The 27,751-nt window shown below is 42.3% G+C and overlaps 2 protein-coding genes and 2 pseudogenes across 2 annotated transcripts in view; 2 read left to right on the top strand and 2 right to left on the bottom strand.

Moving 5' to 3' along the window:
• LOC115684451 (putative casein kinase II subunit beta-4) overlaps positions 1–27,751 on the top strand; it is a 100,551-nt gene that overhangs the window by 29,497 nt on the left and 43,303 nt on the right. The window lies entirely within an intron of this gene.
• On the bottom strand, positions 963–1,857 carry LOC115684450 (hevamine-A-like; annotated as a pseudogene).
• On the bottom strand, positions 15,391–21,040 carry LOC130139904 (uncharacterized; annotated as a pseudogene).
• LOC115666023 (disease resistance protein L6-like) lies at positions 23,446–24,796 on the top strand. Its single transcript, XM_030587825.2, has 2 exons — positions 23,446–23,711; positions 23,989–24,796. The coding sequence occupies exons 1-2, from the start codon at positions 23,500–23,502 to the stop codon at positions 24,794–24,796; spliced, it is 1,020 nt and encodes a 339-aa protein (XP_030443685.2). The 5' UTR covers positions 23,446–23,499.

Here is a 27,751-nt window from a genome sequence, read left to right as displayed (position 1 = left end):
AAAAGTCATAAACTTATTTTATATTTGCCAATTCATTCCTAAACCTTTTAATTGTGCTAATTTAGTTATAAACTTTTTTACTTTTTGATAATTGAGTCAATTCGGTCAATTTTGGTAGAAAAATCATTGAGGTGGACGCCGGCTGTCCTACATGGCACGACCGACGCTAACATGGACAGTTTTTTTTTTAAATATTTTAATATATTTCGAAATTTTTTTTTTCTTTTTTTCTTCTCTTTTCCTTCTTTTCTTTTCTTTTCTTTTTTTGATTGCGGCCGATGAGGGTTGCCAGGCCGTCACGGGCCACTGGGCCGGTGAGGGTCGCCAACCCTCGCCGGTCATAGGCGAGGGCCGCAAAGCCCTCGTTTTCGGCGTCCAGATCAACGATTTTCAGCCAAAATTGGTCGGATGGACTAAATTAGCAAAACGTGAAAATGTTTGGGACTCAATTAGCACAATTAAAAGGTTTATGACCGAATTGACAAAAGTTCAATAGTTTTAGAACTTTTTCAGTAATTTTCCCAAAATATGTACTGGTGTTACAAAACCAATGAGGGATATATAGACAACCAGTGGACGTGTTTCACACAAAGAAGTACATACAAATCAGAATAGTTATCGAGCCGAGTGGAAACTAAGAGCGGACCTCAACATCTATTATGCCGCGACGATATGATCAATATATTTGAAATTGATCGGTAAACATATGCACTTTGATCAATGTGGCAACCGACAGTTGAAATTAAGATGTTTTTCGCCAAATCCGCGCTCACACTAACCTATCACTTTCAAAAAATTACCCATTTGCTAAGATATCACTATAAGAAATCTTTATCGGATTCAATGAAAGTGCGAAAACAAAAGTCAGAAAGAAAAGAGTTGGTTAACTTAAGGAGATTCCACATATTTGCAAGCAAGAAAGTGAGGTTATGACAGGTTATTACAGTAGGCAAAATTCACCTTCAGACAGGGCCCTTGATAGAAGAGCTACATCCCAGTTTGATCATCATAATCATCGAACCACAGCATCACGCCTTCATACTTGGCAGATCCTCTGATGGCAGGCAATACAATGGAAGTAAGATATGGCGCGGGAATACCACCATCGTTTGCTGCATCCGGAGAGGCGGGCAATCCCAAAGAAGATTTTTCCGGCGGGGATTGAAGTCCATTGCTTCCATGAATCTTGGAGATTACCCATGTTGCTATAATTGTGTTCGCACTGAGGATTGTTGTAAAATTTGACCCGAACGGGAAGGGAGTGGAATAAGCCTGTTTGAAGGGCACCCCTAACTCAAGTGTCTGGATAATGACATTGAGGGGCTGCGGTCAAGTACACCCTCTTCCCCCTGCTGCTATATGCAGACAAGTACCGAGCCAGATCACCCCAATGCTGTGTGGTGCCTCCTTCGATATCGAAATTGATGCCATTGAGCACTGCCTCCCCAAGCGGCTGGGATGAGTCTCTAGAAAGTTGTCCCACAGATAAGTCGTGACCTCCCTAGCATCCTTGGCGGAAGTGAGATGGTAACTTCCTGCGCCTCCTCCGAATGAGAGCGTCACCCTGATTTCACTAGCTCAGCAAGACTTGATTATGGAGCTATAGCCAGTGCACCCTCTGCTGTAAGGATCGCAGTGGCCGGCGAGGTTGATCCTAGGAGTCTGGCCATTGCCGAAGGAAGGTAGAAAAGCTAGGTCAACAAACTTATAATTTCTGGAGGCACAGGTGTCAGCTGAAGTGCCTTCAATGCCATCCTGACCCCAGTAGATAGCAATTCCACCGGCATGGATGCCAACCACACGAGTCAAAATGATTGAGCAGAGAAATGCTGGTGAGATTGCAGATTTGGAAGCCATCTTTGTGATTCTCTCAACTCACTTGGTATACTTGATTAGAGGTTACTCTCACTTCGTCAACCAATGGTTGTGGATTACCATAGGTCATCTCCTATGGTCATCGATTTATACTTGTTTTTTCAACCTTTAACTTAAAGCCAAAAGGAATGAAGATTATGAAACAGTCACAATTTCGTTAAGTGGGTGCGGGCTTTTGCCAGCTAATTTGTGTCAAATAAATTGTAGGCAGCATAAAAAGTTTAATTCATGCGAATATTTGGATGAACTCTTCTGAAAGATTAAAGACGCCGATAATGAGTTAAAAGCAGTTACAGTTTATAAGTACTTGAATGCATCACATCGAACACAACCCAGCCAATAGAAGCAGATGTAAAAATTGAACTAACTAAACCCAGGAGTGTAAAAGATGTGAAAATAAGTGTTCATGTGTTCAAAAGTTGAAGAGATGCGCCGTACAGGCCAGATTCTCAGAAGTGTAGATGCAGACGGGGCAGTGATATGCATAGAACTTCTCATAAGATCAGAGCAGGTTAGATTAAAGAAAAAACTGCAGAGAGAGTTGCTGTGGAATTCTTGAGCTGCAAATTCAACTCGCCTTCACCAAACTAGCTAGAGTTGCAGTGGTGCAAGCAGAACTAATGGGGCAGAGTTTTGAGAGAATCAGGGACTGTTAACAGTTAGTGCAGAGAACATGCAGGGTCGGTTTGCTAGGTTTTTGGCTACTGCATCAACGAATTACACATGCCGCACATTAGATTGCAGCACTAACCAAAGACCTAGCAAACTGATACTACATGTTCTCTGCACTAACTTAACTGTCCCAAGCTACCGGGTCTCATCTTCAGATTGGGCTGCCCGTCACGCTCACAAAGCCAATCGAGGGATGGCCTCAAAGTCAAAGTTCTCAGACACATTTAAATCCTTTGGCTGATAAAGTTTCTGATCAACAAATCATTGAGGTTTTTGCTGGAAGTCATATCATCCAATATTCTGTCTCCGGCAGCCACAACTGATATTCTCCTCTCGCCGTTTTCCTTGTCCATCGGAGAGTTAACCGGCTTAGGCAATCTATCTCTCTAGATCTGTTTGCAGTACTCATCACATGCCCACGTTGCCTTCATGATCAGATTGGTAGGAATAGACAACCTTCTCCTGGCCAATTCTAAAGGCACTGGTCACTTGCCAAATCGATAATTTAGTTAAACTGGTTTCTGAACTGTTCAGCGTTCTTAGTTACCGAGTTAGTTAGTTTCTGATGCATTAGTAGAATCGTTTGTATATAGAGAATCTGAGTCATTAAGAATTGTGGTCATCTCTCTCTCTCTCTCTCTCTCTCACACACACACACACACACAAACAAACACACAACTCAGATCCTCTTCTTTGTTCTGTTTCTCGTAAATTATGTCTTTGAGAAGTTGCCAATGCGACATCTTTGCATCTCTGATGATGAAATGATCAACATCAGCTCTAATTAAGATGAAAATTACGAACAACGTGACCCAAATGGCGAAACTCCACGCTCATCTGTAACACTCTCATCAGAGTCAAAGCCTGTGCTCTAATATCTGATTGTTCAGTGAACTTTGATGTACATAAAGGAAGTGAAACTTTTATTGATAGATTTCTCAAATTGTTGATCAGTTTTAAATACTGTTGAGTATGATCGGTAAATTGCTTATCACTTTATTAGTATGTAAATTGCTACCATTGTATAGTAAACTAGAGAATCACGATGTACGCTCAAAAGAGAAACGCCAGGAAACGGACTAGAGTATGGATTCCATTTCCGTAAACCAGACAATCATTCAGATTAGTCGGTGCAGAGTTAATTGAAAACAAAAAAGCAGAATCATAAAGCAAAATTTTACCTGCAGACTAAATTTCATTTTCTTTGTTGCTTGGAACTGAAATGGATATGAACTCCATTTATACATTCACAGCCCTTGGAACAATGAAGTAGCGAATCCCCCAGCCTTCAAGAAACTAGCTAGAGTTGCACGGTTGCAAGCAGAATCAAGAAAGACAGTTTTGAGAGAATCAGGTAAGACGAGTCAACGCAGGAGAGAAATGAGAAGGAAACCCATACTCAACGTTTTGCTTTAGAACATTTTACAGACGATTGATTATACACTCGGCCCATTGGTTACGGCAGTTAGCACAAGACCTATCAAACCTAAGCCACCACTTCTTTTGTTGTGACTTGTAACACTGAACTGAACACCAACAGACGTATGTAATATCCTACTCATACCGTTCCATGAACTCTATTGGACTCAACACGCAGTTTCGAGACCTTGTGAGAAATTTATCAGGTCTTTAAGAAAAGACATGAATTATCACTCTCTCAACAAATCGATCAACTATACAAGGGCCAGCAAATAGACATTTCAGGCATCGTCACAATCAATCTTGCCTAAAAGGCCAATGTTTTAATATGCTTAATGAAATGTCAGTGCAGTAGTTTACGCGAAATCCGCCCTGCATAGGACAGACAAAACTACATGGTCTAACTAGATCCAGGTAGTTATCTTGAGAAGACTAGAACCGAAACAGCTGCTGCGCAGGACAGACAGGCACAGATTCAGGAGTTCGTTTGGCAGATGCAAACTCAACTACCCAAGATGATTTGGACTTTTGAAACAGACAACAGATTTTTTTTTCCTTCTTGGGTTTAAGAAGGGTCTATGTACTAAAACTCCATATTAACTTTTATACATGTATCCAGAACTATACGTTCAGATTAAAAAAACACAATGTTGAGAAATAGGGCGGACAAAGCAAAAAAACAGTCTTCGCATCTTTGTAGCTTTTCTTTCTGTTTTCCACCCTCTTCAAGCTTCTTGCCAGTCATTTGACTCTTAAAAAAAGACATGCAGGGTATGATGGCTTCTCGCTTTCCTGTAGCATCCACATCCAAAAGCCCGAATAGAGAAAGAAGATTTCTTCGCCGGATGTTTCTCTCTTAAGGGGGAGCCCGGAAAATGGAAAGGTGGTTCTCTGGGGGCGAAACACGGAGTGTCCGACATCAGTCTTTCTATGTTTCGAGGATGTGTGCCAAGTAGCGGACAGCGGTGGCAGCAGAACTCGAGAAAGAGTCTCCTCTGTTTCAAGTAGCATAGGAAGCAGAAGCATGGCCGGCAATGAAGACGACGAGGTCATTGTGATTAGTGAAAGTGAAGAGGACAGCCCAGATGGCACCAAAATGGCGTCGTCGCTGCCGCCTTCACTAAAAGTAATCACGACGACCTCGCGGCCGTCATCACTAAGCATGCCTCTGCCTCCCGAACCACTCGAAACAGTGGAGAATCTTTCTCAACTCCGCTGCCACCGTTTTCCGATCCTCGGCGCACATCCTCGAAACAGACAAAGACGACATCGGGCACTCTGGACTTCGTCTCCAGAGAACACCTTGGTAGAAGACTCTTTTTCTCTGGGTATGCAGGACGCCCCTCAGGCAGACCGGCGTGCAGATCTCTCGGCCAAGAGGGGAAGAAGACAGACGTTAAGAGTAACTAAGCACCTATGCTTCTCTGCATGTGTTTTCCTTCTTGTTGTACCGAAGAAAGGAGAGAGAAAGATTAGGGGGAATATGATGGGGGAAAGAGAGAGAGGAGGAAATGCAGAGTGATGAACAGGCATTGGTCTGTAATGGGAGAGAGCTTGAAAGTCGGAGAAACAGAGGAGGAAGATAATCAATGCCAGCTCTCAGACCAGAATCTTTTCCATCTTGGGCTACAAAATATTTTCTTTTGCTGCCAAAAGATTTTCCGGGCACGTGTCAAATGCACTGCATGCATGAAATTCATCTCTCCGCCATGGCATTAATAATTTACATGATCATGTCGATGTGGTATTGATGGTTAACTTAAAAAGAAAAATGGAATAAAAGACAGATGAAAATGGCGTTTTGATTACCATTCACATTCGGTTCGAACCCACAGGCTGTGTACAAGGCACGAGATTGCGACTGCTCAAGCTTTTTGGAAAACTGCGAACAGCCCCATTGAATGCAATGTCACGTTGCATGAAAATTTCTTCTTCCTCTTTTTTTTCCTGATGTTTTCCTGTATGTGACATGGTCGGTTGATTTAGCATCTCTTGTTGTACGTTCAATTGGAAAAATGAAAATTACGTTGGATTCCTCCGCGTAGAGTCGTAGAACAAAGTTCATTCATTTACTTATGTGGACTTAGACTTTGCCAGACTATCTCTTGCTATAGTCTTGATTAGATTTCGATATGCATAAACGGAGTTTGTCCTAGGCGACCTTCTTTCTTCTCTCGTCGTTCAGTGAACTGAACAGTCCAACAAAATTGCTCAACGTAAGTGTTAGTAAAAGAAATTGTCATCACCAAGAGAAAATTGATAAATTCCATTATGACTAAAGGACTATCACTCTGAACTAATGAGTTCACTCCACTTTTATGTAAAAAATGTATGCTGAAGATTCGTGTACAAGACTCTTCAAGGAAGATGAATTTCTTAGATCGAAAACAGGGGAAGAAAAAAAGAAAAGATAGCACCTGTTCTTTGTAGTCACATTACTAGTATAAAAACTAGACCAAATGAAAAAATCCATACAAGACGTGGCTGCTCTGTCATGATTTTAGATCTATAAATGCATCGCAATCGATCTAGGATCACTCTTAGTGTTAAACAAGATGCATATGGTCGCTTGGGAATAAAGAAATACTGGTAAGTTTTAGTCATCTTCCATAGGCCAATGCCACGGCATGAGAATGTGAGAAATTTGTATAGCACTAAAATTTTAAATTTGCTGTTGATCCTGAACACAGGAAGTAGGGGCATTATACTTTTACTTTCTATTGTTCCTGCCCTGTTTTCTTGACTTCTGAAGTATGTGTATCTATCGAATTCGGAAAATCAGGCCTTATGGTATTAACGCAGTTGAAGGAATAATGAAGCAGAGAGAGAGAGAGAGAGAGAGAGAGACTGGTAGTTTAAACTTGGAGACTTCATTTAACAGAGACTACATATGGCTGCAAAAACTTTTTAGACAGTGAACTACCACACACACCACGTCCACCTCACAACTCTCCCCCCCCACCCCCCCCCTTATTTGTGTACAGAGAATCTGAGTCATTAAGAATTGTGGTCATCTACCTCTCTCAAACACACACAGCTCAGATCCTCTTCTTTGTTCTGTTCCTCATAAATTATGTCTTTGAAAAGTAGCCAATGCCACATCTTTGAATCTCTGAAGATGAAATGATCAACATCAGCTCTGGTTAAGATGACCAAAATGGAGAAATTCTGTGCTTATCTCTTAAAACTTTCATCACGTTATTAGTAAGTAAATTGCTGATATTGTAGTAAACTAGAGATTCACGATTTATACACGAAAGAGAATCGCCAGGAAACTGACTAGAGTATGGATTCCGTTTCTGTAAACTAGACAGAATCATTCAGATTAGTCGGTGCAGAGTTAATTGAAAACAAAAAAGAAGAATCATAAAGCCAAATTTTACCTGCAGACTAAGTTTTAGTGTCTTTGTTGCTTGGAACTGAAATGGATATGAATTGTATTTATACATTCGCAGCCCTTCGCACATTGACAGTGCAGATCCAGTAGCCTTTAAGAAACTAGCCAGAGTTGCAACGTTGCAAGCAGAATCAAGGATGGCGTTTGATAAAAAAAAAAGAATGGCAGAGTTTTGAGAGAATCAGAGAAGAGAAGAATCAACACAGGAGAGAAATGAGAAGGAAATCCATACTCAGGGCATTGCATTAGAACATTTTACAGATGATTGATTACACATTCAGCCCAATGGTTGCAACACTAAGCACGAAACCTAACAAACCTGCAATGCAACTTCTTTTGCAGTGACTTGTAACACTTAACCGGTCACTAACTGACAACTATACCTTTCCATGAGCTCTACTGGACTCAACATGCCGTTTCGAGACCTTGTGAGAAATTTATCAGGTCTTTACCAGAACATGACATGTTCTTCCGTGACATGAATATTATCATTCCCCCGACAGATCGAGCACCTACACAAAGGCCAGCGAACAGACATTTTAGGGAACGTCACAATCAATCTTGCCTACAAGGTCCTGTGTTTTCGTTTGCTCTACGAAATGTCTGCACAGTAGTATACGCGAAATCCGCCCTGCGTAGGACAAAGAGGAAGTTATCTTAAAAAGAGTAGAATCAAAACAGCTACCACGCAGGACAGACAGGATCGAATTCAGGAGTTCTTTTGGCAGATGCAAACTCAACTATCGAAAATAACTTGGATTTTAAAACAGACGACAGATTCTTTTTTTTTTCTGTCTTCTTGGGGTTAAGACCGTTCTATGTACTAAAACTTCAAATTAGCTCTTATACATGTATGCAGAACTATATGTTCAGAAGTAGAAGAACACTACAAAGCTGAAAAATACAGTCTTCGCATCTTTGTAGCTTCTCTCGGTTTTTCACTCTCTTTTATCACGGTTTCTCCCCTTCCAGTATCATCAAGAACCAGAGCCCAAACAAAGAAAGAAGATTCCTGGCGGAGTCCGGAAGAAGGAAAGGCTGTTCGCTGGAGTTAAAGGCGAAGTGTCCGTTCTGAGGATGCGCGCGGAGGTGCGAAGAGGGGTGGCAGCGGAGCTCGAGCCTCCGTTTCAGGTGGTTCGGGAGGTGGAGGACGGCCACAAGGCCATCGTGATTACCGATAGTGAAGATGGCAATGGCGGCCGCCCGAAACGGAGACTCTTTCTCGAGCGCCACTGCCCCACCGTGCGCCGCCGCCGCTCCTCTTGGCGCACGTCCTCGAACAGAGAAAGACGACGCACGCCGGTTTCACCTCCAGAGAACCAGTTTCCTTCTTCCGCCTCTTCGGCGCACGTCCTCGAACAGAGAAAGACACGCACCCCCATTTCAACTCTGGTTTCTGTCTCTTTCCCTGTTCGCGCTCTGGTTCTTGATGTAGAGGAAAGCGAGAAGTCGTGATAGATGCAAGAAATTTCGTCTCTCGGCAAGCGACGGCAGGGAACTTGAAGAGCTCTCGAAAGAGAGAGGGGGAGGAAATGAGGGAGAAGAAGGAAATGTGCAGAGATAAAGAGGCACTGGTTGAATGCGAGAGAGCTTCGAAGTCAGAGAAACAGAGGAGAGAGACAATCAATGCGAGCTCTCAGACCAGAATCCTTCCATTTTGGGCTACAAAATATTTTTCTTTTGCTGCCAAAATATTTTCTGGGCACGTATCAAATGCACTGCATGCATGAATTCATTTCTCTGCCATGGCATCAATAATCTCCCCAGACTGTTTGCATGCATCATTCGAACCCACAGGCTGTGTACAAGGCACGAGATTGCAACTGCAAACAACCCCATTGAATGCAATGGCATGCTGCATGAAAATTTCTTCCTCCTTTTCTCTTTCCTGATGTTTTCTTGTACGTGACATGATCTGTTGATTTAGCCTCTCGTGTCGTACGTTCAATCGGAATTGTGGAAAGTACGTTGGATTCCTTCACTTAGAGTTATTGAACAAAAGCCCATTCAATCACTTTCGTGGACTTAGATTATTAAAATATATTTCGAGTTTAAATCCGTCCACTAAATACACACAAGTCTGACCGAATGAACAGAGTCCAAGTCGGACTCTTCGGTGTAGAAGGAAGAAGCCAAAGAAAGCAACACTCGTGCCTTCCTAATTTCCTTGGCTTCACATGGGACTGCCAAGAAAGTCAGAGAAGAGATTTGCTTCAGCCAAATCGAAGGAGTCTTCACGACCTTTACATTAAATAAAGGAAACGTGCAGGACGAAGAAAGTTGGACTTCTTTAAATGCATGTCTCCTGCGTCCAATTTGTCCCTCTTCATTAAATGCATGCACATAAAGTCTTGTGGGCACCGAATGTGTGCATGCATGCCCATAAAGTCTTGTGGGGCACCGAATGTCTCCTCTTTTGTCATCATTTGTGGGTACCGCTCTTGACATTTCTAAGCCCCAAAATTTGTCTTGTTTTGTGCCCTTTCTCCTATGAAAGGAGAGGTCGTCTGAAGAGCTCAAGTGAGAAGAGACAGAGAGCTCATTAACGTCAGAGAAGAGGAGGCAAAAGAAGTGGTGGAGAGAGAGCACGCGTAGGACGAGAGAGCACGAAGCAGAGGCGGAGGTGCTCCTGATCACCTCGTGTTTGTGCAATATTGGTTACACAGCGAGTTTCCGATGTAATTATAGGATTGAGAAACACTTAAGCGCGAGTCATTGTAATTCTGTAATTCTCTTTGTGTTTGATAGTAAATTATTTGCTGGCTCTCCCCATGAACGTAGATTCCAAAACTCAGATCGAATCACGTAAACTTCTTGTGTGATTTTCTTCTTCCACTCTGTTTCGCGTCCTGATTCCATCGCTCTCGTTTACGCTTTCGCGCACAACAAAGACTTTGCCCCACGATCTCTTGCTATAGTTTTGATTAAATTTCGATATGCATGAATGGAGTTTGTACTAGGCAACCTTCTTTCTTCTCGTCGTTCAGTGAACTGAACAATCCAACAAAATCGCTCAACATAAGTGTTATTAAAAGAAATTGTCATCACCAAGAGAAAATCGATAAAATTCCAATATGACTGAAGGACTATTACTCTGAACTAATGAGTTCACTCCACTTATTTATAAAAAAATGTATGCTGAAGATTCGTGTACGGCTATTTAAGGAAGATAAATTTCTTAGACCGAAAAAAATGGGAAAAAAAGAGCAGATGGCACCTGTTTTTTGTAGTCATATGGTCTACAAGTATAGATACTAGACCAAATGAAAAAATCCATACTAAATGCGGCTGCTTCGTCGTGATTTTAGATATATAAATGCATTGCAATCGATCTAGGATCACTCTTAGTAGTAAAACAAGATGTTATACGGTCGTTCGAGAATCAAGAAATACTGGTAAGTTTTAGTCATCTTCCATAGGCCTATGCCACGGCATAAGAATGTAAGAAAATCGTATAGCACTAAAATTTTAAATTTGCTGTTGATCCTGAACATAGGAAGTAGGAACATTGTACTTTTGCTATCTTTCGTTCCTGCCGTTTTCTTGACTTCTGAAATATGTGTATCTATCAAATTCAGAAAATCGGGCCTTATGGTGGTATTAACGCAGTTGAAAGAATAATGAAGCAGAGAGAGAGAGAGAGAGAGAGAGAGAGAGAGAGTGGTAGTTTAAACTCGGAGACTTCATGTAACGGAGACTTCATGTAAGAGAGACTAAGGCTGCATTTGGAAACACTTTTGGGGAAAGTCTTTAGGGAAATGTAAAGGACTTTAAGTTGAAGGAGTTTTTCAAAATGCAAATTGTGTTCGGTAGTTGTAACTTAAAAGTCCTTTGCAAAGTAATTTCGGGTAAAATAGCGTTTGAAAAAATTATACTTGCAAAGCTCTTTTTTTATTTTTTATTAAAGAAAAGTTAAAACCCTTCACCGGAGCCGGCGAAAGGCAAGCGGCCGCCGGCGACTCAGATCCGGCGCCGGCCGGCTGTCGTCTGAGGCCAAACGAGCTCGGGCAGCCCCGGCGACTGCCGGCGAGGGCCGCCTAGGCTCGAGCGACCCAGATCCGGCGCCGGGCGGCCGTCGTCTGAGGCCGAACGAGCTCGGGCAGCCCCGGCGACCAACGACACTCGAAGGTCGTTTAGGTCGCGCGACCTCAGGCGCCCTCGCCTGGGTTGCTGGATCTGGGTCGCGCAGCCCCTTGCGGCGGTCGTGCGGCCCCTCATGGCGGTCGTGCAAGCCCAGGCGACGGTCGCTGGGTTGCGCGACCACACCGGCCCCCCTCCGGCGGTCGCCGTCCCCTCACAGCTGCGCTGGCCGAGGTGCAATAGAAGAAGATGATGAACAGTAGCAGACGAGGCTAAATCCGGAAAATAAAATATTAGACGAGGGTAGTTTTGGAAGAAAATTTTTGTCACTTACTGGTACTGTAGCACGCCGAAAATGTTGAAATTAGGCTGACTTTGGCTCAATGGGTCTTCAAAAAGCAATTACCAAACACTAAAATTTAGCCCAAAGGACTTTGGAAGCCCAAAGTCCCTTGGCAAAGTGGTTCCCAAACCGAGCCTAAATATGGCTGCAAAAACTCTTTGGACGGTGAACTTCCGAGCCCCCCTCCTCTTTTGCACGTTTTTGAGATTGTTTTAGGAATTGTTGTACGTTTGAGATTTTCCTTGATTGTTTCAAACGGTGAAGAAACTCCTTGATGAAGTTGATCATTACTCAGCTATCACCTTCTCAACTATGTTCTGCAGACGGCTTGTAGTTTAGGTCTTTCCTTGTTTTGATTTTTGGAACAAGAACTCAATTTAACAACAACCTACTAGGTTGCATAAAATTAGTGGCAACATCAAGCAAAACATTCTGAGGGATGAATGTAGAGCGACTCCAAGTACTTTGAGTTAAGAATGTCTGTCGTGTCTTCTGATGAGCATATAGAAATCTGAACTACCCCGAATATCGCGGCGCAGAATTTCCTACGCGTTCGATCAATTTGGTTGTTGTCTACTCTATAGAGGACATCCGGGTGCATGCCCATATACTTGTCAATCATCGAGGGCTTATCTTTGACACGTGTTTTTCTTAAATCCACTTCGATCACCACGAGACCGGTTCTCTAGTTTTGTCCTTGGAAGACTGCACTTGCTTTTCGCACTGCTATTCTGTTATCAGAAGGGTGCTGGACCACAATCTCCACGAAAGGTCTAAGTCTTGCTACAATCACATTCCTTGATCAGTTTATAAGTAACATTGCGCAAACTAAATGGGTCAAGATCGCAGTACACTATCATTAGGAGAGTCTCCATTCTTCATTTACTAGCAATATGTCCAGGCGCTCGCATGATTAGATTAGTTCCAACACAACAGCCGGACCAAGTGAAGCGCTGCCCTTGGAATCCCAAATCATCTAATAAGTGACAATCATTGACAACATCAGATCTTATGCTTTGGCTAGTTACAGAAGTTAAGATCCTAATTCTTCCCTCCCACGAAGCAACATCATCGAAGTCACCTACAGCGACTATCAATGGCAAAAGTCACTCAGTTGTCCTTCCCCAAAGGGATTTGCCTCGACCAAATGCGGCCAACCATTGCATCACATTGACCAGCAAATTGCGTTTTTATGAACAACTTAACTCTAACAGAAAGCAAAACTGAAGACCTCCTAGAGTTCATCCACAACACCCACATCCCTCCCAATCGCCCCCCAGCTTCGACAATGGGGCATATTTTTTAAAGCCAAACTTGGAAATCAAGCTATCAACAGAAGTGCCTGATGTTGAACTTGATTAGGACTGAAAAAATCCAAGTACGGTGGTCTTGAGAAAAAAACTTTGGGCTCCCCTACAATTTCCATATTAGTGCTTTGATTATGATTAATGACAAGACCTTGTAGTAACACACAAGACAGGAAGCAAGATTTGTAGACAAATGACGGCATGGCTGTCCATCTGCTCTGCTATTTAACTCGATTTTCACTCTACTATGGATTCCAAAGTCGATGCGTGAAACTACTGTTTGAACAGGATTCTGAGTCAAAATGACACTATTGCGCTAGTTTCATATGTGTAACACTTGTTCCCCGGACGTTTTCCTCGTGATGAAAAAAAGAAAAAATAGCACCCCCAAAAGAAATAACACTTCGTTTTTTCTTTACGAAACTCAAAATAAGACAGTCATTCAAAATGCCAAATAACATGCTGCCACAAGTGCATGACTCGACTGCAGAGTTACCCGACCTCAGGTCTTTCAATTCGCTTGAAGAACTGAGCAAGGACGCCTATGACGAGATCCAACATATTTTTACCTTGTTCTCATTTGGCAGAATCAAGGATCAGGTTCTGCATTTTTCAGCTTGCCGCCGTAGTTTCTGAATCTTCGGGATACAGCTGCATCAGATAATGTATTCCACACCTACAGATCTCCAACCTTATAGGAGTCAATTAATATAAACCATGAATGGAAAATTGCAAGAAGGATCAATTTTCAATGAGAAATTGGCCAGGGTTTCCACTTCAAGGCTCCCCTTTGAACCTATAATAGCAAGTGCAAAGGGACCATCTTCCGAGAAGGAAACAGCAAAAGCCAGCACCCTCAAACAATGACGAAGCTCAGTATTCCGATAATCTACAACAGTTTACAGTTGCAGTAGAAACATAATCATGAAAAACAATGCAATATTCATGAGCAGACTTTTATAACAACTAATTCCTAACTCGCATCGTTAATGTAAGGTATTGAGTGATGCAAAGGATCATGGAGAGGTCGAAGATCTTTATGGAGAAACATGGAGATGGATCCTGGAGATCTTTTCACAACAATAAGGACGAGGATCGTTGCTCACAATCTAAGACCCAAATATTACGGTGTTATTACAGCTTCCGCATTGCTCATGGGGCACGATCATTGCTCACTTCTCTGCAGCCATAGCATCGACTTGAGGAGCTCCCGGACGAAATTCAAATGGCAAGCGACACAGTCGACGTGCAACGGTGCGTGCTCGGCTCCTTGGAGAGCTGTCTCCTCTAGGATGAGCGCATTGCTTCTGATCAGGTCATTCAGTTCATTGACATTGTGCCTCTGAGCTGCTTCTAACAATCGTGGGTCCATTTATTGGACATATCTGCCCTGCTAATTAGAACTGATATTGATGAATCTGCACGATATAGTGCAGGCCCCCCTCTAAGCGTGAATCGTGGTTTCATATGTTGGAAATTGCTTGATCATGGGAACTTTAAAATAACAACACCTATGCTTTATTTCTCTTGGGATTAGCCACGGCTCTTTTGGTTTTATCTCTAATACTCTTCACCGCATAACATGTCAATAACTAGAATGAGGAAAAGAGAATGTTTATATATCCGGAAACAAACGATTGATCTCTATCAAAAGACATGCTAAAGCCCCAAACCATAGAATACTTAGTACCAGTCCCACGGAAAGAATTGAATTTACACGGAATTCCTAATGTCAATTGAAATGTACAATGGGTTGACAGATAAGATCTTCCTTTTCTTAAAACCGAAAAAGACGTCCCTTCCGCTCGGACATTCCCCAAAAACATTTCTTTATCTAGTTATTTTTATGATGGGTTTCATGCTCACGTGTACATAAGTCTTCTCTTATTATTATGTGATATATGAGACCATATCAAAAGATTATTCTGTGATTGGAGTATTCTAGAATCAGATCTCAACCTTCTCAAGAAGTTACTCTTTTGTTATCGGCCTAAAACCGCCTGTGTTATGCAATAATGATCTTTCAATTTCATTTGAATTTTTATTGCCACCATTTGATTCGATCCGAACAACTTTGCATATCCTACGGTTTTCTTTCCATTCCATGTTCGCAGATCGTCTCATATCCATCCCCATTGGTTTAGTGAGTGCTCATACGTACTAACATTGATTCTTCCACCTGCTCTTACAGGCAAATTCTCAACCTCACGAAGATGCTCTCATGATGGCCAATTCATCTGAAGAAGCAGTACCAAATGAGTACTTAGAAGAAAACTCGCGCAACCACATCTCAGAATCTCGACTGCTGTCCGTGAAGTTACAAACGTGCTATAAACTCCGGACACATTTATAGGGAAAATATAATTAAGTGAATCAATCGTGGACACAACAAAATCAACTGCAGAGAATCGAGGACATCAATCTAATATCTGTCCTCGTCGAACAAAACTCCAATACTGCTAAAGGCTTGCATTTCTTAGCTCAACCTCAAGGGAAGAGAAACACCATCATTAACGAAGACAAATTAGGTCCTTATAGTGTACATATCCCCTAGGAGGTTAAACCGAGAAAGCCTTTCCAAGTAAAAGTCTAAAGCGAGCGCCACCCTCCTCTGCATCAGTAGAAGAAGAATTGATATCGTTAGGGGCAGCACGCTCAACAATTCCACATTTTTCAGACCAAACGCTTTGTCCAGCAACGTGAACGGCAGGTAATACGTGAAGCAATAGTAAGTTTGAACCATTGCGGTCGCAGAGAGTAACAGTGGCAGCCTGACGGGGAGATCTCTGGTGAGGCAAATAATCATCTGGACTGATACCAACAGTCCGAATGTGTTGCTGCTCATGAAGGCGATGTACGTTAAGTCCCTGCCAAAGGAACCAGTTATCCAAGATGCAAGGAAGCCTTTCGTGGAACTATTGTCCAATTTTGTTGTAAAGCTTGGAGGCTGAAGCACAGCTTGGTAGGTCGCGCTCGCGATGAGCGTGGCAACGATCAGCAGGGCATTGCGTATGTCGCCCATTGACTCTTTTTCTTTGTTCAGATTATTCGATGGGGAATGTGATAATGATAGAGGAGCATTTGTGACTGCTTCCCCATCTGATTGATCTTCCTCCGAGAGTAGTCTTGAAGCTGGTGAGTTTGATCTTCCTCTTTCGTGTTCGGATCCAGCTCGTGCAAGAGTTTCTCTGATCTCTCTATCATTAATGACGGATTGGGTCCTTAGACTGTACATATCCTCTAGGAGGTTAAACCGAGAAAGTCTTTCCAACCAAAAATCAAGAGCTAGCGCCAATTGCCTCTGTGCCAGTAGAAGAAGAATTGACATAGTAACCGGTAGCACGCTCAACAATTCCACGTTTTTCAGACCAAAGGCTTTGTCCAGTAACGTGAACGGAAGGTAATACGTGAAGCAATAGTAAGTTTGAACCAGTGCGGTCATGGAGAGTAAAAGCGGCAACCTGATGGGGAGATCTCTGGTGAGGCAAATGATCGTCTGGATTGACAGCAAGAGACCAAATGTGTTACCGCTTATGAAGCCAATGTACGCAACGTCCCTGCCAAGAGGACGAGTCACCCAAGATGCATAGTATGAGACGAAGCCTTTTGTTGAATTATCATGGACTTTTATCGTAAAGCTTGGAGGCTGAAGCACGGATTGGTAGGTCGCACTCGCAATAAGTGCGGCGACGGCTAGCAGGGCATTGCGTATGTTGCCTATTGACTCTTTTTCTTTGTTAAAAATTTTCAAATTTGTGACTGGTTCCCAATCTGATTGATCTTCCACCAAGACGAGTCTTGAAGCGGGCGGGTTTGATCTTCCTCTTCTGTGTTTGGCTCCAGCTCGTGTGCGAATATCTCTCATCTCTGTGTCATAAACAACGGTGGATCGGGTCCTTAGACTGTACATATCCCCTAGGAGGTTAAACCAAGAAAGTTTTTCCAAGCAAAAATCTATAGCTAGCGCCAACTGCCTCTGTGCCAGTAGAAGAAGAATTGACATCGTTACCGGCAGCAAGCTCAGCAATTCCACGTTTTTCAAACCAGACACTTTGTCCAGTAATGTGAACGGCAGGTAATATGTAAAGCAATAGTAAGTTTGAACCAATGCAGTCACGGAGAGTAACAGCGGCAGCCTGACGGGGAGATCTCTGGTGAGGCAAATGATCATCTGGATTGACAGCAAGAGTCCAAATGTATTGCCGCTTATGAAGCCAATGTACGCGATGTCCCTGCCGAGAGGATGAGTCACCCAAGATGCATAGTATGCAAGGAAGCCTTTCGTTGAATTATCATCGACTTTTACTGTAAAGCTTGGAGGCTGAAGCACGGCTTGGTAGGTTGTGCTTGCAATGAGCGTGGCAACGACTAGCAGGGCGTTGCATATGTTGCCCATTGAATTCTTTTCTTTGTTCAAAATTTTTAAATTTGTAAATGGTTCCCAATCTGATTGATCTTCCTCCGAGACGAGTCTTGAAGCGGGTGAGTTTAATCTTCCTCTTCCGTGTATGGCTCCAGCTCGTGCGAGAATTTCTCCATTTTTTCTATCATTAACAACGACAGATTGGGTCCTTAGACTGTACATATCCCCTAGGAAGTTAAACCCAGAAAGCTTTTTCAACCAAAAATCTAAAGCTAGTGCCAATTGCCTCTGTGCCAGTAGAAGAAGAATCGACATCGTTACCGGCAGCACGCTCAATAATTCCACGTTTTTCAGACCAGACGCTTTGTCCAGTAACGTGAACGGCAGATAATACGTGAAACAATAGTAAGTTTGAGCTAGTGCGGTCACGGAGAGTAACAATGGCAGCCTGACAGGAAGATCTCTGGTGAGGCAAATGATCATCTGGATCGATAGCAAGAGGCCAAATGTGTTGCCGCTTATGAAGCCAATGTATGCGATGTCCCTGCCAAGAGGATGAGTCACCCAAGATGAATAGTATGAGAGGAAGCCTGTTCCTCCTTTCATTGAATTATCATATACTTTTATCGTAAAGCTTGGAGGCTGAAGCACGGCTTGGTAGGTCGCACTTGCGATGAGCGCAGCGACGACTAGCAGGGTGTCACGCACGTCGCCTATAGACTCTTTTTCTTGGTTTAAGATTTTCAAATTTGTGACTGGTTCCAGTTCTGATTGATCTTCCTCCGAGACTAGTCTTGAAGCGGGCGAGTTTGATCTTCCTCTTCCTTGTTTGGCTCCAGCACGTGCGAGCATTTCTCTGATTTCTCTATCGTTACCAACTGATTGGGTCCTCAGACTATAAATATCCCCTAGGAGGTTAAACCGAGAAAGCCTTTCCAAGCAAAAATCTAAAGCTAGCATCAACCACCTCTGTGCCAGTAGAAGAAGAAGTGACATCGTTACTGGCAGCACGCTCAACAATTCCACGTTTTTCAGACCAAGCGCTTTGTCCAAAAGGGTGAACGGCAGGTAATACGTGAAGCAATAGTAAGTTTGAACCATTGCGGTCACAGAGAGTAACAGCGGCAGCCTGACGGGGAGATCTCTGGTGAGGCAAATGATCATCTGGACCGACACCAAGAATCCGAATGTGTTGCCGCTCAAGAAGGCGATGTACGCGAAGTCCCTGCCAAGAGGACCAGTTATCCAAGATGCATAGTATCCCAGGAAGCCTTTTGTGGATTTATTATCGATTTTTGTAATAAAGCTTGGAGGCTGAAGCACGGCTTGGTAGGTGGTGCTAGCGATGAGCGCGGCGACTACCAGGAGGGCGTTGCGTATGTTGCCCATTGACTCTTTCTCTTTTTTCAAATTTTTCGATGGCAAACGTGATGGTGATTGCGGAGCGATCGTTGCTGGTTCCGCATCTGATTGATGACTGTTAGCTCCCTGGATGTCGTCGTCGTCGGTCGACCGAGACTAGTGACGACGCGGGCGTGTTTGATCGTCCTCTACAGTGTTTGGCTCCAGCCCGTGCGAGATTTTTTCTTATCTCTCGATCTCCTGCTCCCCTTTGCGAGAGAACATCTAGAGGCGTTAAGCCACTTCGTTCGAGGTGCACACATCTACGACCTCGCCATCCATAGCATGCCCCGCGAAGCTTGAAGTCAACCCACCTGCAATTTTTTGCCATCTTTGTTTGGTTCAAATTGATTTTTGGATAATACAGAAAATCTTTTTGCATATTGTAGGGATGCCAAATTCCTTTTGCTTAGAAGAATTTTGCATATTGTAGAGATGCCAAATTAACACCCTCACTGAAATGATGCACCGAGAAAATTGCGACAGAACAACAGGGAACCTGCAACGAGACGCAAGCCGGTATTGCCTTTTGTTGTCCTTCCGATCGATCACCTGCTCCTTCTTGTGCTGCTTCAGATGCTCCACCAACACAACAACCCCGTCAAACCAGTTGTTCTTCACGGCGAGGTGAAGCGCCGCCGTCTCCTCAGGGCTGTTGTCTCTTCGACGGACTCAGGCAAAGCAGAGCACAGCACCTTCACGACATCGAGCTCCCCTTTATTTCTCAGACCGAACGTGTGGACCCACACTTAAAGAGCTCCTTCGCTGTAATAACCGAGAGAGAGTGGGGGACAGGTGGGACATAGGGAAGAAAAAGATGGCAAAGAGAATTACGAAAAATTTTAAATTGATATATTTATAATAAATTTATTATAAATTATTTTTTTGATAATAAAAAATTTCAAAATTGATATATCTATAATAATTTATCATGAATTATTTTTTTGATCATAAAAAATCCGACATTGATATACCTGTGATAATTTTATCTTCGAACTAATTTTTTAACCACAAAAAATTTCAAATTGGTACACTTATGATAAATTTACTCTTCGTTAGTTTTCATTAAATTTTACTGTCAAATTGTTAAGTGTACAAGTTTTAGGTTTTACCCCTTTGTTTGTTGCAAGTTTATCAATTTGTGGTTCTTCGTGATATTAATCCAATTTAACAGACATTAATAGGGGGTAAATTTGTCACAAATGTACAATTTTTGGGATTTTAGTAGTAAAAAAATTAGTTCGGGGTAAAATTGTCACATGTGTATCAATTTTGGGTTTTTAGTTGTCAAAAAATTAGTTCGAGGTAAAATTATCACAAGTGTACTAGTTTGGGATTTTTGGTGATCAAAAAAATAGTTCGGGATAAATTTGTCAGAGATATATCAATTTGAGATTTTTTGTGATAAAAAAATAATTCGGGATAAAATTATCATAAATGTATTAATTTTGAAATTTTCGTGATATTAATAAAAAAAAAAGGGAGAAAGAGAGGGAGTAGAAAACAAAGATGGTTTAGACAAAAAAAAAAGAAAAGAAAACAAAGAAGGCGAGTGTAAAACCAAGAGGAGAGAGAGAAGAGGATAAGAGAGAGAGACGGTTGCGAAACAGAGACGAAAAAACATACAGAGGAAGCTACGTGCGCAACATCTCGTGAGCGGAGAAAATATCGGGTACCTTAGTGTATACACGTCAGCAAAATATTAATCCCATTTATCGTGCGACACGTGTCTCTTGTGGGCCCACCTGTCAGATCTCTCCCTCCCTCTGTCTCTCTCCTCTCTCTGCTGATTCGCGACATGGCTCGCTTTCGGCATATTTGTTTTCATTTCTTTCGCTTTGGCTTGTGGCCTCTGGCCGGCGACTGGCCACAGGCGAGGTTGTCGCAGCCCTCGCCGGCCCTCGCTTTCCCGATTCGGTGAGGGCTCGATCCTCACCGCCAGGGTGAGGGTCGCCCTCGCGGCATTTGGCGAGGGCCGGACCCTCGCTGTCTGGGCAAGGGTTCGCTAGATCCGGTATCTGTGGAGGGAGGCGATGACATCGAAGCCGCAAGGGACCTCGAGAATGCAAGGGATGTGGGAGGGCTGTCTCGGGCGATGACGACGGGGGATTGGGTATGTTCTTGGACCCAGGGGGCGGCGAACGAGGCGGAGTCCACGAAGTCGTCGCCGTAGCAGCAGCCATCGTTGGGATCGCCGTTGTGGGAATCCAGGAGGTTGTCAGAGAAGATGAGAGGCAGATGGAGGTTGAGCGAGAGTTGCAGAAAGAGAGAACGAAAGGGGGCAAGACACAGTGAAGAAGATGAGAAACAGAGGAGAGAGGAGAGAGACAACGGGAGAAAGAGAGAGAGATCTGACGGGTGGGCCCGCAAAAGACACGTTAATTGATGTGGATTTTTTTTTTTTGGTCGAAATTGACCTGGACTTAGCGAAGTGCTGAGTCTTCGTCTTCGTCCGAGTCTCTGTCTTCTTGACATTATTAGGGTTCTTTCTCTACGCGTGCTTATTCGTTGCCTTCCGGGCAATTGCCCTTTCGGACCACTGCAATAGTAGTCTGTCGGAAAGCAAGGACAAGAAAAAAGAAAAGCAGGCAATAGCTCGTCAACTAGTCAACACACGAAATGGTTTAGAGGTTTCCCAGGGGAAAAAAGAGTAAAGTCGAAATGCGTAGGTCACAAGAAGGAAAGTTCGAGGAAAGCTCGTCGTTACTTCTAAATTTCTTCTCATTTGACTAGAACAGTAGGATCAGAAGTAGCCTTCAGTGTTTTCAGGAGTCAACCTCATAGCTGACGCGAGTGTGAAAGAGATCAGATCGGTATGGCATTTATAAGGGCTCAAATCAACACTTTCGGTGCACCAAGCACATCTAGGATGGATCTCTTAGGTTGAGAGAGAGAGAGAGAGAGGAGTAACATGTTAACTTGGGACTAATTCACCAGACGCCGGAGGTTGTTGATTTCCTTGCCAAATATATCTTAGGATTCTTCCTGACAACCATGCTTTCCATATTTGAACATAGGAGCATAACAGTTTTTGAGTTACCGTTAGAATAATAGTATATTATGAGTAACAGATTTTTAAAATTATTTATTATTTTTTTATGGCCCAAAATAAATTACTATGCTCACAATACGTTATTCTCACGGTATGTTAAGGACAGTCGTATAAGCATTTTATCTGAAAACGTTCGATGAAGTGCCTTTAACGACTCCCAAAGCGAGCTAAACAGTGACCGCGAGTCCCTGGTAATTTCCCTCACATTGTCCAAGCACGGGTCCCCAGAAGTCCAGCACTCTTGGTCCCGGGGCTTTCTCTCACTCGCACTTTCTTTCACTCTGCCTCTGTGAGAGAAAGCGCAAGAGCGAGCGATGGATAAGAGTGCGATGGCTTTGGCAGGGATACTGGTTCTTGTGATTTTGACTCTCCCACTCAGTCCGAGTTGGTTCATGGTGTTTCCAGTTCTGATCGGAATGATTGCTTTTTCATGGGATAGAAGAAGAAGAAGAAGGTCGACAGAAGACCAAGGTCTTCCACTTCATACTCGGCCTCCTGCACGTGATGATGAGCCTCCTGCCGGTGATGCTTCGCTTCCTCCAGATGATGAGGCGCCTCCTGCAGATGATGAGGCGCCTCCTGCACGTGATGGTCAGCCTCCTGCAGGTGATGATCAGCCTTCGGCTCCAGCTTCTGATACTGCCAGTTGTGCTTCGCGTCCTCCAGGTCCGCTTCCTGCCGGTAGTGCTCCGCCTCCCAAGGTTGATGCTCTGGTTCTTCCTGGAAAGGAGATAAGCGAGCCGGTTAGTTTTCTCTGCATCTTTGGGATTTGTATTGTTACTTCAAACTTCCTCGACATTAATTCGGTGGAATCAGTCCTCCTGCTTGCAATTCAACCCAGCAAATGCTAAAAATTGTCTACAATGCTACAAATCTTCTTTGGCATGAACGATCGAACCCCTGAATTTAGAAAACCAGGAGATCCTATCCAAACTCCAAGCACTACTGATATTGTACGCTAGGCTTGTTTAGTACTTTTGCTTTCTCCTAAAATTTAAAACATTATTTAAATTTCGAAAGTGTTGCGAAATAAAGTACGTGTGAATTCATGTATTGACATTTGAGTGCTATGAGAGTTATGAGTATTTTTAATTATTTAAAGAAGTCAAAAAAAGCAAGTCGCAAGATTCAGGTGCAGTGCAATTGCTGTTTAAGGTTCGCCTCCATCAGACTATTATAAGACTAATATTTTTTTTCCCTTTTGTTTGGCTAGAAGCATAAGACTTGGTCTGGAAAACTATGTTTACCATGCGAAGTGGTTTATTTTCCTTGATTTGACAGGAATCATCTTCAACCCCATCGTCATCGTCTGGATTCGAGCATGACCTATTCTTGAATTGTGGAGAATTAGAAATTGACAGTCCATTCATGGCTCACCTTAACCGCGCACTGGAAAATGCATGGATCAGGGTCTTCAGAGGCGATGATGTAGAACGAGAACCCCTTTGGGGAGGAGAGTTCTGGTCACAGGTAGAAAGGATGGACAGGTGGTTGAAGCGAAGAGAACTGATCAAGCGGTCAAGGATCTCGATAGCCATCCTCTCCGAATATTATGCTAACAGTGAACGGTGCCTGAATGAGCTGGTCCAAATGTGGGAGTGCAGAGAATCAAATGGACAGATTGTTATCCCGATTTTCTATGATGTTAGTCCCTCGGATGTGATACACCAGGCTGGGGATTTTGGAAGGCGTTTCGATCTACATGAGACTGCCAAAGTCGACTCAGATACCATCAAAAAATGGAGGGACGTTCTCCGACAGATCGGGCGGTTAAGAGGATTTATTCGGGAGAACGTAAATGGGTGGGTCATGCTTTTCCTTCTGGTTTCCCTTTTCTTTCCTAGATAAATGGAAAAAAAAAAAAGTGTAGGATGATGTGAAAATGAACCTAAACCTTTTTGAATAAATATACATGTAATCATATCGATAATGATCGAAAATTTAACAGTGCATAAGAATAGACCCGGTGGGTTGATTTAATTTTTGTCGGTCCATTCCCCACTTTCATTTTTGCCTACTTCTTAATATTTTTGGTGACTTTTCTTGTTATCCTCGTGCTTCATCACTTACGTTTTGCAGGCACGACAGCCAGCTCGTCAAAATAGTTGTTAAAAGCGTGGAGCAAGTGTTGAGGAAGGATGACCAAGTTGTAACCGACAGACTAGTTGGAATTGATCATCATGTTCAAGAGATGATGAAAAAGCTTGGTGTTGCCTACAGAGAGGGACAAGCGGTCGAAGTACAAGGAGAAGAGGTACGCGTCGTCATAATAGAGGGTGCACCGGGTGTCGGAAAGACTACACTCGCAAAGGTTGTCTTTAACAAGATGCGTAAGTTGTTTGATGCATATAGCTTTCTTGAAGATATTAGGTCGGAAGGAGTCCAGTTTTCACGACATATGTTGATCGCTGACCTTCAGAAACAAAAACCCGAACCACTTGAGTCTTCCGGTGAAGAAATAGCAAATTTATGTCGTAATGTGAGGGTTCTCATTGTGCTTGATGGTGTGGACGAGGATGAACAAATTAAAGAATTAGTTGGGAAGTTTACTTCGTTTGGTCCGGGAAGTAGAATCATTGTGACAACGGACAAAAGAAATGTTTCAGAGGCTTTCGACGTTGGAGCATTTGATCGTCGGACAGTTGAACTACACAAGGTTGGACCAATGAGTGAAAAGAATGCTCTAGACCTCTTTCATAAGCATGCTTTTCAAGGGGCTGCTGCCGAAGATGTCTCTGAGTATGATTCCTTATCCAGAGACATTGTCAAAGCTATTGGAGGGCTTCCTTCGGAGATTGTGCATCATGCTTCAAATTTGCGCCGCAATATGAATATGGATACATGGAAAACTACCTTGGATTTATTGCGAAAGAAACCCAAAAAATAGGCAAAGCTACCTTTCAAGTCAGTCATGCAGGAGGATCAGAGCTTGGAAATTTCCATTGAAGACAATTGACTCACAGCCCATTTGTTAATTATGCAAGCAAACGGAGTAGATTTCGGCCCATCCAAGGAGGCATAGCGTGATCCAACGGATCCAATGCGGAGGAGGAAGCCCTGCACTTCTTGGAGTTTGAATGCATTGCACGAATCTTGATGCGATGCGAGGCTGGAGGTTTGAATTTTAAGTTTTCACGTGTTTTGAATTTCCTATGTCTTTAACGCGTCTAGTTTCCAGGTGTTTCAAATTTTCTGTGATTTTTAATGTTTACTAGTTATCACAATATATCTGTGGCACACATTCTCCATCGCAAGAATTTAGATTTGAGTTTGCTAATATATGGAATTTATTTTTCAAGTGAAGTGAGTGAATCCTTCAATTCGGTTCTTTATCTAATTTTTTGATGGCGAAAAGCTCTTTTATGCTTTATCGGTGTACTCCATCTATCCCTAAGTTGCACTCCTTTATGCTTTAGTGGTGTACTCCATCTATCCCTAAGTTGCTTTCTGTCACGCACTTTTAGCCTCTTCTTAGTCTCACCGTGCGTCAGTTACATATCTATAGATGTTCATACGTAGCATTGACATATTGTAAAGGGAAATGAGTGTGATTGATTTAAGTAAAACAACTCCAAAAAAAAAGTCTAAGGCTCTATTCGTTTCACTAAAATAACTTCCGGAAAATGTTTTCGAGTTTTCCGCATTCGTTTCTAGAAAATAAACTAACCATGGAAAACATTTTCCCTTAATGGACAAAACACCTTCAAAAGTGAGGAAAATATTTTCTCTTTTTGAAAAGAGGAAAACATTTTCTCTTTTCCTTCTTTTACCATTCATTTTAATTATTTTAATTTTCTTTTTTTAAAAATTATAATTTTTAATTGTTTTTTTTTAATTGTTTTATTTTTCTCTTTTTTTTTTTTGGATCTTCTACTCCGGCCGGCGACAGGCGAGCTCGAGCGTTGGTAAATTCTCATTCTTGGAAGTTGGACGTCTATGGGAGGAACTTCTCATTTGGTTAAAGTCTCTCTTTGGTTCCCTCGGTTGCTTCTTCATTCCCCTCCTCCATTACCAACATGTATACCATCATATACATGTTACTATGAAAAAAACAGAAGACACTAATAATGCTATAACTTTCATATCGGCATTCACCTAACTCTTTAAACAATCACTTAAATGTCATAACTTTTGAAAAAAATGTTCACTTGAGTGATATCAACAATTTCTATTTCTTGCATTCGTATTATTATTTAATATTAATTATCTGGCGTGACTTGCAATAATAAAATTGCACGTCAATGAGAAGTTGCTTTTGAAATTTGCAATAGAGGGCATGATTAGGAGAAGAGGCTCACAATTGTCTCCGCATTTTTCGAATCGGTCCCCACAGCCACATCAAGTAGAATAACAATTACTGATTTTGTAGGTGGGTGAACAAAATACAATATTTTACCATTCAAAACACAATAAATCATTGACCTTTTCTCTGTTGCAATATTCCTCCCTTGTCCTCTAAGCCTTAATTTTTTCCCTCTAAGCTGTAGGTTTTTTTCCCTTCAATGTTTGTGTGGAGAGAGAGAACGAGAGTACTGTAACCACCTATCCTCCATTAATTCTTCTATGCTTCGTCATTTATAACGTTTTTTTTTTAAATTATAATACTTAAGTAATCACTTGAGAAGTTATGACACCAAAATGAGGATAGTACGAAAGTTACTGCACAATTAGTGTTCTTTTCCCCGTGTAATTATATGTGTTGTTGCCAATTGTGGATTAATCCAGAAAAAATCTTCAAAAATTAGGGAAAAAACACAGAAGCATAACTCTTGGCCAACTCAGCAATATTAGCTCCTTAAGAACAAAAATGACTGGAATTATTACAAAATTACTCGTATTATGATTAGCTCACAAGCCTCCATATCCATTAGCTCTATATATATCGGTAGTAAAAAACCGGCGCTTTATGCGGAATTAGATGATGCTTATTTTCATAATTTTGTTATGAAATGCTTACAATAGCTTAATCAATGGCACATCTAAAACGGCAAAAGAAGATGTTATAATCACAAAAAAATAAAAATAACCAGTGATAATCCTGTCAACCTTTTCGATCTGACCTTATCAAAATCGTTCCTGTTCAAAGTAATATGAAACAGATAATAAACAAAAAAGATTGTATTTCAAATAACTATGATATTTTTACCACGTTCTCATTTGGCAGCATCAAGAACCAGGTTCTGCTTTTATCGGCTTGCCGTAGTTTCCGAAACTTCGGGATACAGCTGCATCAGATAATGTATCCCACACCTACAGATTCCCAACCATATAGGAGTCATAAACATAAATCATGACTGGAAAATTGCAAGAAGGTGCAGTTTTGAATGAGAAGATGGCGAAGGTTTCCACTTACTTCAAAGTCTCCCCTTTGAACCTCCAATAACAGCAAGTAAAAAGGGACCCTCTTCCAAGAAGAGAACAGAAAAGACAGCACCATCAAACAATGACAAAGCTTAGTATTCCGATTATCTACAACAGTAAACAGTTGCAGAAGAAAAATAATCATGCAGAACAAAGGAATATTCATGAGAGTCGGACTTTTATAACAGCTAATTCCTAACCTGCGTCGTTGATGTATTCTATTCAGTGACACAAAGGAATTAATTTATTCAATAAAAAATCCTTGCTTGAAAACTTTTGCAATTCCACAAAAAAAAAAAAAATCATCTATAAGGTTGTTGGACTTAATTTGCGGATACTAATTAACCACCGGGGGGTTCGCCCCAATGGCTACCCTTCATACTTGGAAATGGGAAAGTTGGATGTCACGCCCCGAACCTCATCGGGCACGCGACACCCTTACCTGGTCGATTTATGCGACGTCCCAGGAATGTCGCCGACC

This window comes from Syzygium oleosum, unplaced genomic scaffold (assembly GCF_021117445.2).
Source record: "Syzygium oleosum isolate NSW1041296 unplaced genomic scaffold, Sole_v2.1 Sole_v2.14, whole genome shotgun sequence".
NCBI lineage: Eukaryota > Viridiplantae > Streptophyta > Magnoliopsida > Myrtales > Myrtaceae > Syzygium > Syzygium oleosum.
The sequence above is the reverse complement of the archived record's forward strand: the minus strand, read 5'-3'. Positions and strand labels throughout refer to the sequence as shown.